General features: G+C 35.4%; 4 protein-coding genes across 4 annotated transcripts; 3 read left to right on the top strand and 1 right to left on the bottom strand.

Moving 5' to 3' along the window:
• The first annotated feature begins 2,358 nt into the window (after positions 1 to 2,358).
• LOC142520439 (gibberellin 3-beta-dioxygenase 1-like) lies at positions 2,359 to 3,571 on the top strand. The gene is made up of 2 exons (XM_075623414.1): positions 2,359 to 2,876; positions 2,974 to 3,571. Exons 1-2 carry the CDS (start codon positions 2,386 to 2,388, stop codon positions 3,569 to 3,571), a joined length of 1,089 nt encoding a protein of 362 aa, XP_075479529.1. The 5' UTR covers positions 2,359 to 2,385.
• A 3,894-nt stretch (positions 3,572 to 7,465) lies between these two features.
• LOC142520951 (V-type proton ATPase subunit c''2-like) lies at positions 7,466 to 9,975 on the top strand. Its single transcript, XM_075624116.1, has 4 exons — positions 7,466 to 7,661; positions 7,771 to 7,848; positions 9,286 to 9,456; positions 9,584 to 9,975. The coding sequence occupies exons 1-4, from the start codon at positions 7,549 to 7,551 to the stop codon at positions 9,750 to 9,752; spliced, it is 531 nt and encodes a 176-aa protein (XP_075480231.1). The 5' UTR covers positions 7,466 to 7,548; the 3' UTR covers positions 9,753 to 9,975.
• Positions 9,976 to 10,631: 656 nt separating this feature from the next.
• LOC142520712 (uncharacterized) lies at positions 10,632 to 14,218 on the bottom strand. The gene is made up of 8 exons (XM_075623817.1): positions 14,165 to 14,218; positions 13,567 to 14,054; positions 13,346 to 13,481; positions 13,016 to 13,097; positions 12,239 to 12,414; positions 11,782 to 11,919; positions 11,519 to 11,658; positions 10,632 to 11,218 (listed from the first exon to the last, which is right to left on the bottom strand). Exons 2-8 carry the CDS (start codon positions 13,682 to 13,684, stop codon positions 10,971 to 10,973), a joined length of 1,038 nt encoding a protein of 345 aa, XP_075479932.1. The 5' UTR covers positions 13,685 to 14,054; positions 14,165 to 14,218; the 3' UTR covers positions 10,632 to 10,970.
• Positions 14,219 to 14,328: 110 nt separating this feature from the next.
• On the top strand, positions 14,329 to 18,787 carry LOC142520893 (26S proteasome regulatory subunit 8 homolog A-like). Its single transcript, XM_075624053.1, has 9 exons — positions 14,329 to 14,657; positions 15,394 to 15,491; positions 15,817 to 16,041; positions 16,624 to 16,686; positions 16,762 to 16,925; positions 17,058 to 17,214; positions 17,311 to 17,409; positions 17,763 to 17,873; positions 18,498 to 18,787. Exons 1-9 carry the CDS (start codon positions 14,459 to 14,461, stop codon positions 18,636 to 18,638), a joined length of 1,257 nt encoding a protein of 418 aa, XP_075480168.1. The 5' UTR covers positions 14,329 to 14,458; the 3' UTR covers positions 18,639 to 18,787.
• The last annotated feature ends 1,062 nt before the right edge of the window (positions 18,788 to 19,849 follow it).

The following is a 19,849-nucleotide window of genomic DNA, read 5'->3' as shown; positions in this document are numbered from 1 at the left end:
AAGTTGAGTGACCTTGGGTGTTGTCCAAGGTACACAAAGTCAAAATTTGGTCAATTTGTCCATATTTCTACTGTCATTTTCGTGAAGTACTGATATGTCTTTCGTCTGCATATGGTCATTTCCACTTTTCCCCTCTGCCTAAGATACTTTACAAGCGATCATGCATTTCCATTGACTCCTACTTATATAGTATATCTCTTGTAACTATCTTTACGTATTTTTCGTAAGTCGAGGACGAATATGAATTAATAATTGCACAAACTCTCAGTTGAGTGGATTCGTCGCTCCTCCACAAGCCAGGGCGGATATTTTTTTAAATCGATACATAGATTATGATAATAAGTTCCGATAATGAAAATTTGTTCATCAACTAAATTTAATTAATTCAAAAACCCCTGAATTACTCCTAGTTGAGTAATCAGTAGTCTGTATCCATGTATATATCTTGTCTTTTCCCTAAGCTATGCCAAATAAAAACACGACCATTTTAAACACCCACAACGCAAGCAGAAGCAAAATATCATGTTATATTATATATATACAGAGTATGTCTCTTGTGAGACGGTCTCACGAATCTTTATCTGTGAGACGGGTTAATCCTACCGATATTCACAATAAAAAGTAATACCCTTAGCATAAAAAGTAATATTTTTTCATGGATGACTATAATAAGAGATCTGTCTCACAAAATATTATACGTGAAACCGTCTCACACAAGTTTTTGGCATATATATTATATATAATTCAAATATATCAATAGATTAAAATCACAAAACGTTTGGTCATATGTGATGTGATATCAACGTAATGTTAATATGTTTATATGTTTACTGTTACATCAACACGCTCGATAAAAAAATATTATTACTAAAAATAATAAGATACAAGACTAAACTTGAAATTTATACTATTGACACCAAAATTTTAAAAAAAAGCATACAAAAATAAGATAAAGCAAAATATTTTAAAAAAAAGAGAGACAATTGTCAATTAATTTTTTTTTTGTTACAACACACGCGGGGAGGAGGGATCGAACCCGGGGAAGAGAGCCAGCTAATCTGACGTGTGAAACCACTTAATTACAAGCCCGGTCGCGTAAATGTCAATTAATTAGATATAGAGGAGCATAGACTCGTTGACCGTCTTGTGCTAGGGTTCTCCCAAATTCAGGAGTAGTAGTAGTCTTCCAAAATGGCAGTGACAAATTGGTCTTTTCCTCGTGCATAGTAATTAGACAAAACAAAGGCAACATATATGTACAAGAGGGCCCCTTCCCATTGCCTCGCTTGCCTTCGTTTTCTGGAGCCTATCACTTCTACCTTTCTGTAAAGGACAGTATGGTCCTTTCACCTTTTGCATTTTCATCCTTCAATTATATGTCTTTTTATATAGGGGTATCAAAATCAAACACGACCCACCAACCAGACACAATTCAATCTGAAAAAAATAAAGTTTGTGTTTAGTGATTTTTGGGTTCGGGTCAGATCGGGTTGGACCCGATAGCTGACCCGAAAAAAATAATCGGGTTGGGTTGGTTGGGTTCGGCCCGGGTTGACCCGAAAATTTAATTTTTTAAAAAATATATATAATTAATAAATATTGTTTACATTTTTTAATATATTTTATGTCTGAAAAAAATTTATTATATATTTATATTATAAATTTTCATAATTTATTATTTATTTTGAGCATTTTTTATTTTTTAAATAATTGTTTATTTGATTTAATAAATATAAATTTTTTTTTTTACGATTATACTTTCAAATTTAAATCATATATATGAAGGAGATTTTGTTATTATGTGTTTAAATTAAAATATTATTATTATTTTTTTAATTTTATTTAATTTTCTTTAACAAAATTCAAAATCGGGTTATACGGGTTGATTCGGGTTCAGGTTCGGGTTGAAGGTTTTCGGGTTGGCTAGGGTTTCGAGTTGGGTTCGATTTGAGCAATTTTTGAATAGTACTATTGTTTAACCCAACCCACCCGATCAATCCGGATTGATCACACCCCTATTTTTATGAGCGAAGTGAAAAAATAATTATATTTAAAATATTATTTTTAAAAAAATACAAAATTGAGGGGGCGATCGAATTCACTAGCTCCATTTGGCTCCGTCTCTCTTAAATGAGGTATTAATTTTAAAAAAAAAATTCAATATCCAACTCAACCCTAATTAATTTATATTGTTAATATATACACAAAAACTTTTTTTTTTAAAAAAGTTCAAAATCCACCCTTAGATTTTACCTATAGAAGTACATAGACCTTCACGATATAGACACAATAGACACCAACACAATCTCTTACATTGATAATCAATTCTTTCTCCTACATATAATAATTACAAACAATATTTCGACTTTCCAACGAAAAGAAACTATGCCTTCTAAAGGACTTGCGGATGTATTTAGCGCACACTCCCTCAATCTTCAACACAAAATCCTTGATTTTAGCTCGCTCAACGAGCTACCCGACTCCCATGCATGGACACCTCGAGGCCTCGACCACTACCCTACCTACGGAGGTGGCACGTGTGATCCTGAAGCAGTCCCGGTCATCGACCTACACGACGAAAATGCCACGGAGCTCATCGGCCATGCATGCAAGAGATGGGGTGTGTTCCAAGTTATAAACCACGATATCTCAAGGAATTTGATCGATGAGGTTGAAATGGAGGGGAAAAGGCTTTTCTCTTTGCCGATGTATCAGAAGCTTAAGGCCGCGCGGCTCCCGAATGGCGTATCGGGATACGGGGTGGTGCGTATTTCTTGTTTCTTTCCTAAGTGTATGTGGTCTGAAGGGTTCACCATTGCTGGCTCAACGATTGAACATGCGAGCCAACTTTGGCCAAGCGACTATCACAAGTTTTGGTATGTGCTGTATTATTATTCTATCATTTGGGATATGTAATCCTCCATGCACGTACGTACAAGGGTTGGAGTCATTTTTCTTCTCTCAAATTTCCAGTGACACAATAGAAGAATGCAAAAAAGAGATGAAAAACCTAGCGCATCGCCTCATGTGGCTTATGCTCGGGTCGTTGGGCATAACCCAAGACGATGTCAAATGGGCCGACCCAAAAGGAGAGGTGGAAGGTGGAAACGACGTCTTACAACTGAACTCGTACCCGGCATGCCCGGATCCAGACCGTGCCATGGGCTTGGCGGCCCACACGGACTCTACCATACTCAGCATTATCCACCAAAGCAACACAAGCGGTTTACAAATGATCCGGGAGGATGGCTCGAGTTGGATCACGATCCCACCCCACCCGGGAGCCTTTGTGGTCCACGTAGGTGACCTCATGCAAATTCTGTCAAATGGGTTGTACCCGAGTGTGCTCCATCGGGCTGTCGTGAACCGGACCCAGCACCGGTTATCGGTGGCCTACTTTTTTGGGCCCCCATCAAGTGTCAAAGTTGGCCCGTTTAAGAATCTAGTTGACAAGTGCCACCCCCAACTTTACAGGCCCATCACATGGAGCGAGTACCTTGGCATTGAGTCTAGGCTTTTCGACAAGGCACTTGCATCTTTACGGCTTTTCGACCTTCATCAACGGTCATGAACTGATTCCTGTAAAAAATTGGCCTGTATTTTTGATTTTTTTACTGAATATTATTTGAATCTTGTGCTACGTGAAATTTTTATTGTCATGTACTAAAAAATATAGTATGATTTCTTTTTATGCGCAAATTAAAATATTCTCTTCGAAATAGATTGTCATTCTCTAATCAGCGTTTTCTGGTAGCGCTTATAAACTCTAAAATTATTTATAGTACACTGCATGAGTTGTCGTTGTATTATATTTTGAATGTGTAATGACCTGACATCACTCACCAACAATATTAATCATAGGACTTCTCCAACCCAGAGAGCTTTTACCTTCTCAGGATTCGAATCCAAGACCTATCAGGATTGTTTTGTCAAGACTTATATGTCCTGGAGGTCTTGGATTTGAAATCTGAGAAGGTAAAAGCCCTAGTGGCTGGGCTGGAGAAGTCCTATGAGTAATGATTGCGGGTGAGTGGTGTCGAGTCATTACCATAAAATTCTCCTTTTATTGTAACAATAGTAGCTCAATTGGTACCAAGTCTCTTTGAACTATGTACTTATGCCAGGAGTTAATGAGTTCGAGACTTGGGGAGGTGTACCACTCCATCAACCTGACGTGGAGAGTCATATGAGTAATGACGCATGGGAAAGCTCGTGAAGAAAAAGGTCTCAGTGGGAACCTAAGATGGGACAAGGCCCTCGAGCGAGCCTAAGATCGAGATAGCCCATGATCATTAGAATTAAAGACAACTTTTATTGTAATGACCCGACACCACTCATCCGCCACCATTACTCATAGGACTTCTTCAGCCCAGGCACTGGAGTTTTTCACTACAAGAAAATTGATCTATAGTGACGGAAAATGTCGTCATTAAATGTCCAAAACCCGTCATAAATTAATTTTAATGACGGGAAAATTCCCGTCATGTACCTTCATTACTGCCCTCCTAGGTAAAAGTAATTAATGACGGTAATGAGATCCTGTCATTATTGGTATAACATATTGAGCGATGAGATTATACCGTCATTAAAATGAATATAAATGACGAAATATTTCGTCATTATACTACCATTTGCCTCTCATTAAATAATATTTTAATGACAACACATCTCCTCATTATACCATTATTTACCTCTAACTATAAGTTATTTTATTAATGAAATTTACTATAATTATTAGTTATTAGCCACTCACTAAAAATCGATTTAACTATAAAATTACCTCTCATTAAATCATTAATTACCTTCATTAAAAAATATTTATAATTGTGATGAAATTTATAATAATTATTTGATATGAATTTGTTATTATATTAAAGATAGCATTATTAATAAAATATGAAATATGGAACAAGTAAGTGTTTTGAACAAAATATTTTATATAAACAACTGCATCCATATCTATTCATATATTCAAATTTGTTTCAACAGTTGTAGCAACATATCAAATGATTCATTACTCCTATCGACCAATACTCTTAATGTGTAATAGCTTGACAAGCACATATAATTTTGAGGTGTCACAACCAGGATAAGCTGGTTGCTCAGAGTCCTTTAACAATCTGTAAAATTTCTTTGCTTCATCATTCGGTTCCTCTCCATGTGTGTTCTCACTTGATGAACCAATTTCTGATCCACTTCTATAAAAACCATCCATGTTAGGATACAAATCCCTTAAAATTTCATCGCAATCACTTCCTTCCGATTCTTCATCATCAGATGAAGACTCACCAAGCCTTTCACCATGGTGATACCAAGTTGTATAATTTGGCATTATTCCATTCACATTTAGATGCATTTCAACCACTTCACGGGATCCATAATCAGTGTTATTACACTTGACACATGGACATCGAATACTATTCTCTTCACTTGTCTTCTTGAAAGCATAATTCAAAAATTGTTCAACTCCAACTTTGTATTTTTCATTGAATCGATCATTGAAAAAACTCATTCATTCCTCACTAGGTGCCATCTTCCTTTTACGAGTACGAATTCTTGCTCAAAAGAATCTGCAACAGAATTATAGGAAACACAACAAAAAGATATGTTTTGTGATGCAAAAAATGATAGTTTCAGCTCACTGTTATCATAATACAGCTTCCAATTATGCTATCATATTTTTCTATCAGTGGGGCTTCGAGTCGAGTCACTTCCAATTATGCTATCATATATCATTTGAACTGAAATAAATAGTATATAATCTAATTAAATGCACGGCCACTGGAAGGACGGACCACTAAGCCCCATAAGAATAAATATTAGTTGAGTCACATCCACTCGAAGTGAACATCTTTAATTTTCAGGCTGTATGGGTGGTAATAAAAACAAAAACAACGTGTTTGTGGGGGCATAGCCTTAATCCTAACCAAATGCAACCATTTTTTTTCTAGTAGAGAATCCAATATTGATTGAAAATGTTAAAAATACAAATTAGATACTAAATTAATTGAACTCCCGATTGTTCAATGTACATACATTAAAAAAAAATTAGCGACTTTGGTTAAGAATAATTGAGAAAAAGTCAAGAGCATCATTTTGAAGAGGGGAAAAATGTATAAAGCTAATTTTCATCGAACCTAATTAATTAAAGGGGTGTGAATTTTAATACTTGCATATCTTTTCTACGTTATTAAAGAATCTCATTGTGACTCTCTCTCAAAATCAAGAATATTTTAATATTTTGAAATGTGTCATTGAATCCATTCTATCTAAATATATAGAGATCGATATTGGGTATTTTAAAAATTATTACTCTAAATTGTTTAAGAAAGTCTAATCGGTGGGGCTTCGAGTAAGGCGTAAGTAATGAAACCTAACAGCTAATCTTGCTGCTCCCAAAGCAAATATTCTAAGATTCACGGTATTTTCAACTCAAATGTGTTAATCTAACTTTGCATCTTTATCTAAAATTAGCAAAACGTGATATAATAGTGATCTTCTTTGACCATTAAAACAAGATAAACGAAAAAAAATAAGGTAAATTTAGGATTCAGAATCAGCGCAAACCTCTCTGGGAGAAACGCGATGGTGGAGTTCAAATCGAGGTTTGATTGGGAGAGGTAAGTTTTCACGTTTACCCCACTTGGATCAAATATTTTCTTTAAAAAATAGGCTGGCCTAATATTTTGAAAAATGTATCAAAAATAAAAGCATGTTATACTCGGCAACCATGTGAAAAATTCAATATATGTTCTAAAAATCGCGAAGCGTGGCTACATACCATGGTCAAGTAACAAGCTTTACATGATTAATACGGATTTAGTATGTTTAAACGTAAAAAACACTTTGAATTTTTACCTTATTTATAATTATTAATGGAAAACAACAAATAAAACTAGTAGAAACGTCATTAATTATAAATTAACCGGATAATTTTGAAGTTCTGAAAAGTAAAAATTGCAATAATCAACAGTTTCCTACACATTTGCAAAATTCTACTGTAATAAAAATGAACTAATTAGCAATTAATGTGTCATATTTTAAAATAAAATATTCATGACTATTTATTTAATTTTTATATATTTTCATAAATTTTTTTTTTCTTTTCAAAACATAAATAAAACCTCGTTAATTAATTTTGAAACCAAAACGACGAATGCTTAATAAGGATTGAGCTATTTAAGTTTAAAAAGATTGAAAATGGTTAATATATACTAAATAATAATTTATCAAATACTTAAAATAATTATTTTAGTGAACATAAATACTCCTTTCATATTTCAAAAATTTTATTATTTACTATTTATAAATAATTAAATATCAATTTATTTTTATATGTACGGGAATTTTCGAGCGGGTAGATCACGGGTCGCATGCTAGCTTTTTAGGATACAATCCCAAGCGGCCCAAATAATAGACAGGCCCAAATAATCAGCCCACCCAAATTCATGGTGCTCTCTCTCTCTCGTTCGTCGATCCACTGATATTTTTCTTCCTGATCTCATCACCCCAGAGAGAGAGAGAGAGAGAGAGAAACTGTATAGCACGATGGTGGCGTCATCGAGCTCATGGTCACGAGCTTTGGTTCAGATCTCTCCGTACACCTTCTCCGCCATCGGAATCGCCATCTCAATCGGTGTTTCGGTCCTCGGCGCCGCCTGGTATGTTCTTATTTCCTTACGAGATCTTGCTTGTATTAACTTGCCTAATCTGAGTTTTATTCTTCAGTTTTACCCCTATTTATCGTATTTGAATTGTTGAAATATCCAGGGGAATATATATAACCGGGAGCAGCTTAATAGGCGCTGCTATCAAAGCCCCTCGCATTACTTCCAAAAACCTGATCAGGTATTTCCTACATGATTTTTGTGCTAATTTCGTTATAGTGTATAACGGATGAGTTTAATTTCTTGTCTCCAGTGCTCTTGTTTACTTATTCGATGTTAGTTCTATGCATCTTATCCGAATTGAATTGCTGCAGTTTTGCTGAATGTACTTGCCATCCATTTGTGTATATATTATCTGTTTTCCGAAGTCATGCCTTGCAGTATTGCTCGGTTCGATCAGGTTTTATTCTAAATTCATTGCTAGAAATTTTGGACTAACGAAAGGTAAACAGCAGAAAGCCAGAAACTACTAACTGCTGGCAATAACACTATTACAAGATTGGCCGGAAACTATATTCGACAGCCTTTCAATTTTTTAGGATTCCCAGAATAATACTTTATTTGCTAAAATAATTTTTTGGCAAAAGATGATACCCTTGTGCAAAAGTGGATGCACGACCAATATGTTTGAGCCACGACTTTTTACTTTTCCAATTTACATAAAATTTCATGTCAATTCATATTGATTGTTTTCAAATTGGATGGGAAGTGAATCATTATATTCAAGTCTCATACTTGAGTCTTCAGAAGTGTTGAGTTGAGAGAAGTGATGGAACTTGAATGCTCATCACTGTTATGAGCGTCATCATCTTCGTCATCTCTCTTTCTCCTTCTCTTTGTTTGGGGATGATGTTCATTGTTCTTCTCTTTGAGTGTAAAACATCCACGATATTATTAAAACAATCTCAGAGTTTTGACTGCCTAGCCATTCAAGTTTTATTGACAAAATTTGAATTTACTATTAAATTATCTGGAAATTTGTAGCTGTATGCTCAAACTCTCTAGGATAAGGGATTGAGTATATTTTATGCATTTTTTCAGGATTTTTTAAATATAATTTCTGGATCCATGATTTCTTGGTATATATATGCTGATTATGTCCAGAGCCATTGGCAGAGTTGAATTCCAATGAATGTTTAGTCTCTTTTGGTGGTGTCAAACTTATGTGTTGACGGAATCAAGGGTTTTGAAGAGATGTATTTGAATTGTTTTACCAATAATGTAATATAAGGACCAGCGGGAGATTCATCTGCATGTAGATGATTGACTACCTCAATTTCATATCCAAAGTAAGGTTTTTGTCACGTCTGTGATTGCTAAGGAAATTTTGTCAAGAAGCACCCAAGTCCTTGGTAATTTTATGTTTTGAGTTTTTACCCAGGATTTGTTGCTGTTAAGAAACTAATATGGAGCAAACCAACAGTCCCATCATTAAAAGCTTGCATTTTTGCTTGTAAAGTTTTTTATTCGTTTTTTTACTGTAGCAGCCTAGTTGAGTTGCAGCTATGTGTATCTATTCCTCGTCATAATCACATGAAGGCTTTAGCTTGAAATACGTTACTTTTTTAACTTATCGATGATTACTGTGGAGTCTTCTAAACATGAACCATTCATTCAGTGTTATTTTCTGTGAGGCTGTCGCCATATATGGAGTTATTGTGGCTATAATTCTTCAAACAAAGCTGGAGAGTGTACCTTCTTCAAATATTTACGAACCAGAGTCCCTCAGAGCTGGTTATGCCATATTTGCGTCTGGAATAATCGTCGGTTTTGCAAACCTTGTTTGTGGGTGAGACTCACTCTCCTCTTATGAGTTATGCTTTATGTCAGGGGCAGTTAATAGACTTGACACTTTGTTTAAAAGAGTATTCACCAATTTATTTAAATTCATATGTTCTTTTTTGGCTTTTGCAAAGGCTATGTGTTGGAATCATAGGAAGCAGCTGTGCGTTATCTGATGCCCAAAACTCGTCACTTTTTGTTAAAATCCTTGTTATCGAGATATTTGGCAGTGCACTTGGATTGTTCGGTGTCATTGTAGGCATCATCATGTCAGCTCAAGCAACATGGCCATCCAAGGCATGATCTCTTTTTTCTCACTGTAGTGTTCACTAGTGCTGTGTGTTAGTTAATGTTTTACAATTTTTTCATTATCAGCGTTTGTATTTATTATCTTGTTGCTCCCGTGCAATGTTAAGCGATGAAATTTTGGGGGTAAAACGAGACTAGAAAACAAAAAATCTTTGGTTATAATGCTCTGCTTGTAATTTACTTCTGTTGAATAAGTTTTACCCACGATTTCCCTGCTTGTTTGATCTGTGTGTATATATATATATATATATATGTATATATCGGAATTTAAGATAATTTTTCTAATTCTGGTTATAATTTTGTGAATGTTCGGTTTTTGATTTGGATCTGAAATTGAAACATTTATGGTTCTGGTTTTTGTGAGATTATTTTGGTTTAGATTCACATTTTTATAAAGGAATCATGCGTGTGTATTAGACATACATTTCCACAAAATCTGGGTTAAGGATTAAGACTCCTTATTTTTGTGTAATTTGGCAGCGACCCATAACCTGCAACAACCAACCACAAGACCGGTCAGACATAGCTCATTTCGATAGCTCTATTTGTAACACTCAACTTTCAATTATAGAGATATGACGTTCCTTCAAATTAAAAGACTAATCTACCAATTAATTGTATCAATGGACTCATATTAGGTACATATAATCATGATATTTGAATTTTTTTAATGATAAACATAGGTTTTGAAAGAGTTCTATGACAAGGAACTGAATCCTAATTTACGTTTAAAATATAGAGTGAAGATGCGATGTAGCGTAAACTTCAACCCAAGCACACCATCTGTCCAAGTTTAAAATCGTTTATCGGACCCTTCAATCAACAAGTTCGTAGTATGATATAATCACAAATAAGGCCTCTCGACTCGCAAAAGGGGATAAAAACTAGCTGCTTCACGTAATTCTTGGAGTTTCTCCGAGTGTACATAATTGTTACAAAGTGAAACTCATGCATTCTAAATCCGTAAATGTTCCTTATTTTAGTATAACAACTCATCAAAATGCCTTTGTACCACAAGTAAATATACGTGTATAGTCGTATATATGTGTTTGTGTTTGTGGTGCGGGCGAGGGTGCGTAAAAAATGGGCCAAAGATGTGTAAAAGCTTACTAATCATAGCACGTTGAAGCCCCCACACTGACAATTCCCAAACAGGCAAACCATAAGACGAGACATGCAGACACTGAGACGCAAACAAACATTACATATAAACTACTTAGCATCCAGGGTCTTTTCATTGATAGTGTTCTCGCTTGCATCTCTTATCTCTTCTCTGGCGATATGTGCATCCTCAAACCGGTGAACAAGCTCGCCGTCTACAGGAATATCTTTCTCATTGTCACCCAATGGACCAGTCTGCCATATTCTGATAGTACCATCTTCAGATCCAGAGGCATAAGATTCACCTCCAGGAGAGTAACGCACACAATGAACTGGACCATGGTGTCCCTTGTTGCATCCTGTAAACCACAAGATTTAAAAACGTTGGCTCTATACACACAGACAAATGAAATCTGTACTCTCAAAATGACTAAATAGAACATGTATCCTTCTTCTATGAACATCGACAACAATTCTGAATAGGGAAGAAAAAAGATACTTCAGAAACGAGTTGAAATTTGGACACTTCGAAAAGGCATGAAAAGGAACATGTAGGACCCCACAAGCAAATAAGAAATTCTATCATAAAAATAAATGAAGAGCTAATTTTTATATTTAGCAATAGAATTTTTTTTAAACAATCCATAACAAGTACTTACCAACTTCTACTCCTGTGTGAAAATCGAAAACATGAATCCACATGTCTTCTCCGCCTACAATGAACTTGCTACCATACTTTGGTTCCAATGAAGCTGATTCCGCAATGCAGGGCATATCATAGCTTTTTACTAATCCAAAGCTGGTAAAAGAAAAAAATTGGACCATTGGTAACAAAACCAGTTTGTGTAAATTCATCAGTGCATATTGAAACAGGATAAGATTGATGCATCCAAGAAGTAGAGACAGAAAACGGGAGACATACTGATTTGCATCCCAAAACTTGACCGTTGACCCATCTGCAGTTGTTATATAGCGGCCATCTTGACTCACTTCAGCGCTGGTTACCGAGGACTTGGTTTCAAGAGTTCGAACAATCGCACCAGTTCTCACATCCCACAGCCTAGTGTTATCATCGAAAAAGAAAGACTTGGATTAGACTGACATCAGTATATTACTAGCCTAATGCACATTGAAGGACAAAAGGATTCAAATGATTTTTGTAGCGATGAAATACCTAATATCTTAGGTAACTGCAATAAAAAATATTACTCAATGATCTGACTGTTAAACACATTGAAGCAAAAAGGGGAAAAATGTTTGAGCAGCACTTCTCATCTTGTTCAATTTCGAGCTATTTATAGAGTGCACTTATATTCTATAATCAATTTACATATTAAAGAGGCCATGATCACCTTCAAAATTATCAGATTATTACGTACCTCACCCCTCCCACTTCAGTACAGGAACCTAGGATCGTTTGATCACTGTGGAGCCAAGAAAGAGTCCTGACAGAACCAGGAGATTTTTCGATTTCCCGTGGAAGTCCATCAGGCCGATTTAGATCGAATATGCGAAGAGTTTTTTCCATCCCTCCGGTTAGCAAAAGATGTGTATCCTGTAATTCACTCAAACTTGATATAAATAGACAAAAATGCCATTATACGATAACCACCAAGCCCGACACAGCACAGTAAATTCTAACAAGGACCTAAGTAATGCAACAGACACCTAATACCTGGGCACATTATGGCATATTAATTCTTCATTCTGTGAGTCATAAATCTACATATGTTGCAAACTTTGAAACGAGTGTTTTCAGCTGATAAATGGATAAAGGATTGGAGATTCAAACTAAAAAGGAAACCATTTGTCCATGTATAGGACCAAGACAAACCAATGATACATACTAAAGAACAAGGATGAAGATATTGTTCATAAATCACTTTGATAGATGAAAAAACTTAAAATAAATAGCACATACTGTCGAGGTGAGCAACCAATCCCTCATATAGCCACATTACAATTATATTTCTTATTTGAACAGGTATTGACACAGAAAATGTAAACTGCTGCATTGTTAGCAGCAAATATAAAAATTTAGAAACATTGATCTTTTAAATTAGATACAAAAATTGGAAAATAATTTACACCAGAATCACTCAAACTACGAATAGGTAAAAAATTAACAGAGATATTTGAAAATACATCTGGCTTACCTCTGAAAAGGCACAAGCACGAACAATGTGCTTGTGCTCAAATGAATGCAGTTCATCCCCAGTTATTGCATCCCATAATTTCCTGCGGTCAATAAAATAAGGAAAAAAACCATCTCGCATGTTAATAAAGTCAAATATTTCAGAATAAGTCTCTATTAGCTTTGTGTTTACTGCAGACAATTAAATTAATTCAATCAGATTATGAGATTTAAGATACCCTGAGTATAGAATAGTTCCAAATCGATATTTAAATGAGGATGCCTATTATGAAATGCCTTGATAATTTTTGGTTACGAAAAGCGACAAGAATCTTCATGACTCGCCACTTACGCAGAAAAATCAGCTGAAGCAGAGGCAGCACGCAATCCAGGTTTATCTAAGCAACAACTCCACACTGCACCTTTATGCCCTTGAAAGGTGCCAATCCAATCTCCAGTCTCCCCATTCCTCAACATCGGAGTCGAATCTGGAAAAAGCCACCAATGCTCATGAAACTTGGTATGATTTAGATCTAGTTGCAGTAATAATAACCATCGCATGTAAAATCTTACCCTTGCTCGCGCTAACAAGAAAGAAACCATCAGGTGTTATGGGGCTGTAAAATACATCAACCACTGGACGCGAATGCCCGTGGCAAACCAGTGGAGCTACAACCTTCTTCTTATCCATATTCAACTAGTTTAAACGCAAGTACAAAAGCAGACTTTCGTTCCCAAATATAAATAACAAAAAATTATCGATACCACTTTCCAGGCCTCAAAATGCAAAAATGGCTTAACTTTGACAGTCGAAACAAAAAAAAAATCCAGGTAAAATTTGTCAGAAACTCAGATTACAAAAACGAAACTTATTCTTATATCGGTGCAACGATTAGAATTATAGTCTAAACTCAATAAAGTGTCGAAACTTCTTCAGTAGAAACTAGAATCTATAAGCTTATAAGTATAAAGTATATTGGCGGTAATACACAGGTGGGAAACCCTAATCTTCGGATAATTCCAAAAGCTTACAATTCTCCGCGGATCCACACCTCCTAACCCTGCAAAGATCAAAATCAACAATTAATTTGACATAATCAAGAATAATTCAGGGAAAAAAAATGTAGAAAGAACCGAGCAATGGAGATGAGAAATTTCTCCCAAACGTAACTGTGCTACAGGGCTAGGCGCAAGAAAAAACTCGGACATTTTCTTCTTATTTATATAGAACTATGTATGTAATTTCATTGATTTTATTTTATATAATTAATAAATTAAATTATTAATAATAATGATATTAAATGAGAAAATATTATTATATTCGAACGATTGGGTTAAAACGAGAAAAGCTATAAAATCCAGGTGCAGAGGAAGCGATCTGAGAACTTATTTAGCTTGAAGGAAAAGTAAAACCAAATTCCGTCCTTTCCGATCCCAAACATTTTACCGTTGTTTATCACATAAAATGGCGACGGCGGCGATAAATTCTCGGCCGGCGGATAAATCTAAGTTGAACCACCAGCAAGGCGGTAGTGGCCCTGGTGGCGGTGAGGGGCTTCGGCAGTACTATCAGCAACGTATACAGGATATACAGCTCCTTGTTCGGCAAAAAGGCCACGATCTCCAGCGCCTGGAAGCGCAGCGCAACGACCTTAATTCCCGTGGTTTGACTTGTGCTTTAATTGTTCTGTTTATTGCTAAAACCCTATAAGTTGGAAATAACTTTATTTACTTCATGAAAACTTGTGAATTTATGGAATCATGACTCGGTAGTGATTTATAGGGTTTCTATTGGTTATTTTATGCGTGAATTGTTGAGTCTTTTAGACATCATCTTGTTAATATTGTTTTGTAGAGAAGGTGCTTTTGTTTAGCTAAGTCTATTCACCTCAGTTTTATGCACATTGATTGATAAGGCTACTGGAATGTCCATTGGTCCCATCCCCTGTTGATATGAGGCGGTGGTAAGTGAAACGTTCTAGCAATTTCCATAGGGCATGGGCCTTGTCAACGAGGAATAGGATGGATCTTTAAATAAAATTGAAGATGAGTCAGATGAAATAAGTAATCATCGCAAGCTGGAATTTTGAAATGATTGAAGATTTTTAACACTTTGCTCAACTCATGAATGGAATAGGTATTCAGTATTCATCTCATACTGTAATCTTGAATAATGAGATGGTAATAAATCCACTGGTGGAAGCTTTCTTTGGCTTGTATATGTCTGAGTATATTATTGTGTCTATATATTTTTTAATTGATAGTTAGTTACCGTATCGTTCTTCATGTCCTAAGTTGTTGAATCAAAGACTGGGTTTCATAAAAGTAACATGCAGCCGATAAAGTAAGATTATGAGACAGATTTTAAACATTTTTTGGTTCCAATCGTTTGATGTTCAGTGCGGTCACTGAAGGAAGAGTTGCAGCTCCTTCAGGAGCCTGGATCCTATGTTGGCGAAGTTGTCAAAGTCATGGGGAAGTCAAAGGTCCTTGTCAAGGTTTGTGATAATTTATTCTGTTAACATCATCTTTTCTCAAACGCGTAGTATTGGATCCAAATTTATATGGTTTAATTTGAAATGGTTGGGGGTTTCATTATGACAATTGAGGTTGAAGGAAGGTAATCTATTTGTTACCTTTATGAAGGATAGAAGATTGCTAACTTTCTGTTTCGGTTATTGAATTTTGTTCACATCTTCTGTTCCTATAACTTTTGGTACTGCATAACTTCACTATATTCAAATTTAGTTATAAAGTTGTGCCATGTACTGTCTTCTTTATTTCCCAAACTGGATATTCTATTTTGTTCTATTTTATGTCTAGGTTCATCCCGAGGGGAAGTATGTTGTTGACATTGACAAGAGCATTGACATCACTAAGATTACACCATCAACAAGGGTCGCCTTACGTAATGATAGCTATGTGCTCCACTTGATTTTGCCAAGTAAAGTTGATCCACTGGTGAACCTTATGAAAGTTGAAAAGGTTCCAGACTCTACTTATGACATGATTGGTGGTCTTGACCAGCAAATTAAAGAGATAAAGGAGGTCGATATTTTGGAATTTTTTTTTTTGTGTTGAGGATATGCTTACATGCATTTTCAAATTGCTAGTATCTTGATTTGGTTGTCTTTTTGTTCATTTGAATTTCTCAGTTTCATCATTTTAATATCTGATGCACAAAATTCAAATCATATGAATGACATCTCCATGAAAAGTATTAGTTTCTGTGTTGTGTTTCTATAAGCTTTCTAGTCAATAAAGCTAAGGTGGTGTATTATCTTTGGCTTTGATACATTTCTTAGGAAGAACTGCATTGATGATTATTTAAGATTCCTTCGAAGGTGACAAAAATCTTCATGGTGTGAATTGAGAGTTGAAGAGTGATTATTTATTGTAAGGGAACTTAAAGGTGCTATGAAGGGAGCATGCCGCACACCCTTGGTTATTATTTATTGTCTTTAAGGAACCTCTTATTAAAATTAAATGGTAGCTATTGATGATCAAACTAGGTCTTAACAATTGTGAGCTGGTATATATTTGATTTTCCTGTTTTAGTTTTCTCAGCAGATTTTGTGTACTTATGTTGCGTATTACACCAATTTTAAAATATGGCATCTTTTTTAGTAGGTGATTGAACTTCCTATCAAGCATCCTGAATTGTTTGAGAGTCTTGGAATTGCTCAGCCAAAGGTACGGAGAAATTGGTGACAATCATTATTTGACATTTGAAAGCATTCATGAACTTGTTATCTTTTTCATGTGAAGGGAGTCTTGCTATATGGGCCTCCTGGCACAGGTAAAACTCTTCTTGCAAGGGCAGTGGCTCATCATACTGATTGCACTTTTATCCGAGTTTCTGGGTCAGAATTGGTTCAGAAGTATATAGGAGAAGGCTCCAGGATGGTGAGAGAACTTTTTGTGATGGCCAGGTTAGTTTCATCTAATGTTGTTTTTTAAGCATGATTTTGTTTTCGTATTCAAATAGTATAATGTTTATTTTCAATTTTTCTATGTTGTGCACCTGATTATGGTTTTCTTTTTCTTTCTTATTTTTTTGACAGAGAGCATGCCCCTTCCATTATCTTTATGGACGAAATTGATAGCATAGGGTCTTCACGTATGGAATCTGGAAGTGGCAATGGGGATAGTGAAGTTCAGCGGACTATGCTGGAGCTTCTCAATCAACTTGATGGCTTTGAAGCATCTAATAAGATTAAGGTATCTTAAAGTTCTTGTCAACTTTATACCTTGGCTATTGTTTTCTTTTGGTTCTGCTGTGAAAATATCGTGGTTTTATGTATGATATCTATACAGGTATTGATGGCTACCAATAGAATTGACATCCTGGACCATGCTCTACTTAGGCCTGGAAGAATTGATAGGAAAATTGAGTTCCCAAATCCCAATGCAGAGGTATACATACCAGTTATCGTTCTTGATAATTCTTTTTTCTTTTTTGTGTTCTCTCTTGCTTGCATTCCCTTATAGTCTTAGCTTTGATGAATTTGATAGCGGGATTGACTTACCAAATATAAATGATGAGGCATTCTACTTTTGTCCAGTGATTTCACTTCAGATATTTTGCTTATATTCTCGGTCCTTCGTTGCTTTTACATTTTAAACTACATTTAATTATCACAGCAATCACAATTTCTGGCCCCTCCTTTTCTCTTTTCTATTTCTATCCAAGATATTTAAACCCACCCATCGTGACCGCACTACACTTAGTTGACTTTCACATGGATACCGTGAAAATTCTTTTTCAGTCTCGGTTTGACATTTTGAAGATACACTCGAGGAAAATGAATATGATGCGAGGGATCGATCTGAAGAAGATTGCTGAGAAAATGAATGGTGCGTCTGGTGCAGAACTTAAGGTATTTCATGACTTTTTGTGAATTTTAGTTAACAGCCACGATATTATGAAAGGCATGTTTTATTGGCAACGCATCTGTTCCTGTCCATGGTCATTTTCTCCAATAACAATCAGGTCATCTACCTATATGCTTTCTAGCAATGATTGGTCTCAGATTTAGTTCAATATGCATTATTTCTTCGTTGAAGATTAGCCTGGGATGCGATTCATTTTGGGGAATAAAGTTTCTCAGCACATAATAATTATATTGAATTTGTGTTGGATGGGTAGAGCGAGTAGGTCTATCATTTACTTTTGGCCTTCTAGCGCTTTTCAAAAACCATTTGCTTGAGGCGAAACCTTGTTGAAATTGATAGGTATTTGATGAGTACCTGTCAAGTTGTTGCATATCTAAAAACATAGAATCACGGGTATAGCTTAGCTGCACTTCTTGACATATGCTGATCTATTAAGGGACCCTTGAACTTGAAATGATGCAACAGAATACGAAGGATGTCACAGTAAATTCCTCATCATCGAAATTAGAATTCAAAGCTTCTCTGGGTTTTTACTGCCATCATGTTGCCTAATTGTCACAACATCAACATATCGTCTCGCTTATGCAAGTAATGGTGTTGTTTTGCAGGCTGTTTGCACTGAAGCTGGGATGTTTGCTTTGAGAGAGAGGAGGGTCCATGTAACTCAAGAGGACTTCGAAATGGCTGTTGCCAAGGTCATGAAGAAAGAGACTGACAAAAATATGTCTTTGAGGAAGCTTTGGAAGTAAATTGTGTGTTATATATCACCACTAGAATTGGCAAACTGCTACTTTTCTGCTCTCGATTTGGGCTTACAAAAATTTTATTGATATATTAATCAGCTCAAACTATATGTTTATTTCGCAAATTATAATGAATCTTCTTACTATTTGTTGCACTCCCTATCTCCGTTTTTTTTAATCATCTATTCCCCTTTTTGGCTTTGCAAAAAATTAAAGACTGATAAATAAAAAATGGCTCAAGCTTTCCAAAGCACAAATTGAGAAAAGCTTTAATTTTTTTTTTATTTTTGATCAAAACATAAATCCCATCTCTCAATACAAGAAATCGCCCTCACAACCCTTTTTTTATTAGATAGATTTCTTGGATCCGTAATATCTAAATTTTTGCACTGAGCACATTAACACAAGAAGTGATAACATGTGCATTTATTAAACGCTTAACGAATGAGTTATTCAATTGCATTACAACCCACGGGGTGAATAATTTTGACCCATATTCGTAACCTAGGATTATATACAACATTTCTTGAAAATACAAAAATTAAGACAATAATTGGACAAAACCTCGCCAACCCTCTACACATATGAAGCGCATCCAATTACAGAAAAGTTGTATATATACATATATATGGAATAGACACACAGACATGTAACCTTAGGCAAACTACACCTCAGGATCAACAATGAAGATATTTAGAGTTCCAGTTGACAACATCAAGGACCAATTTCCGGGACTTATAACCTTACCATTTCAAGCGTCTGTAGTAGCCTGCTTGGAGAAGTGTGAGCGACAAAACAAGTATCCATTTGAAACCCATCTGTCCCAATTCCGAAAGGGAAAGGTTTAGGCTAAAGTGCAGCGATCTATCTACACTTCATAAGCTTTGTAGGAAGAACTGTTTTTCACACCAAACGTGAGTTATCAAGAATATGAAGCAACTGAAAAAGGATATATAAATGATGCATGCATAAAATTCATCTCAAATTAAGACTTATATCACAACTACAACGTTTACAGTAGTCATGCCATCTATTTACGTTGTTATATGCATATACCCATTGGATATTTCCAAAATATCTTTATAACAATTCGGTATTCATAGCGTTCCTTTACGACAGGTATTTTTAAGTTCTTTCCCCCCAAACGACTTGACAAATATTCTTAGCGCATATATCGCTAGAACTGCTGTGATTACAGGAACAGATTTAAATAATAA

The sequence above is a fragment of the Primulina tabacum genome, chromosome 12 (assembly GCF_025594145.1).
Source record: "Primulina tabacum isolate GXHZ01 chromosome 12, ASM2559414v2, whole genome shotgun sequence".
In the NCBI taxonomy this organism is placed as follows: Eukaryota; Viridiplantae; Streptophyta; class Magnoliopsida; order Lamiales; family Gesneriaceae; genus Primulina; species Primulina tabacum.
This window is presented reverse-complemented; position numbering and strand designations above follow the sequence as displayed.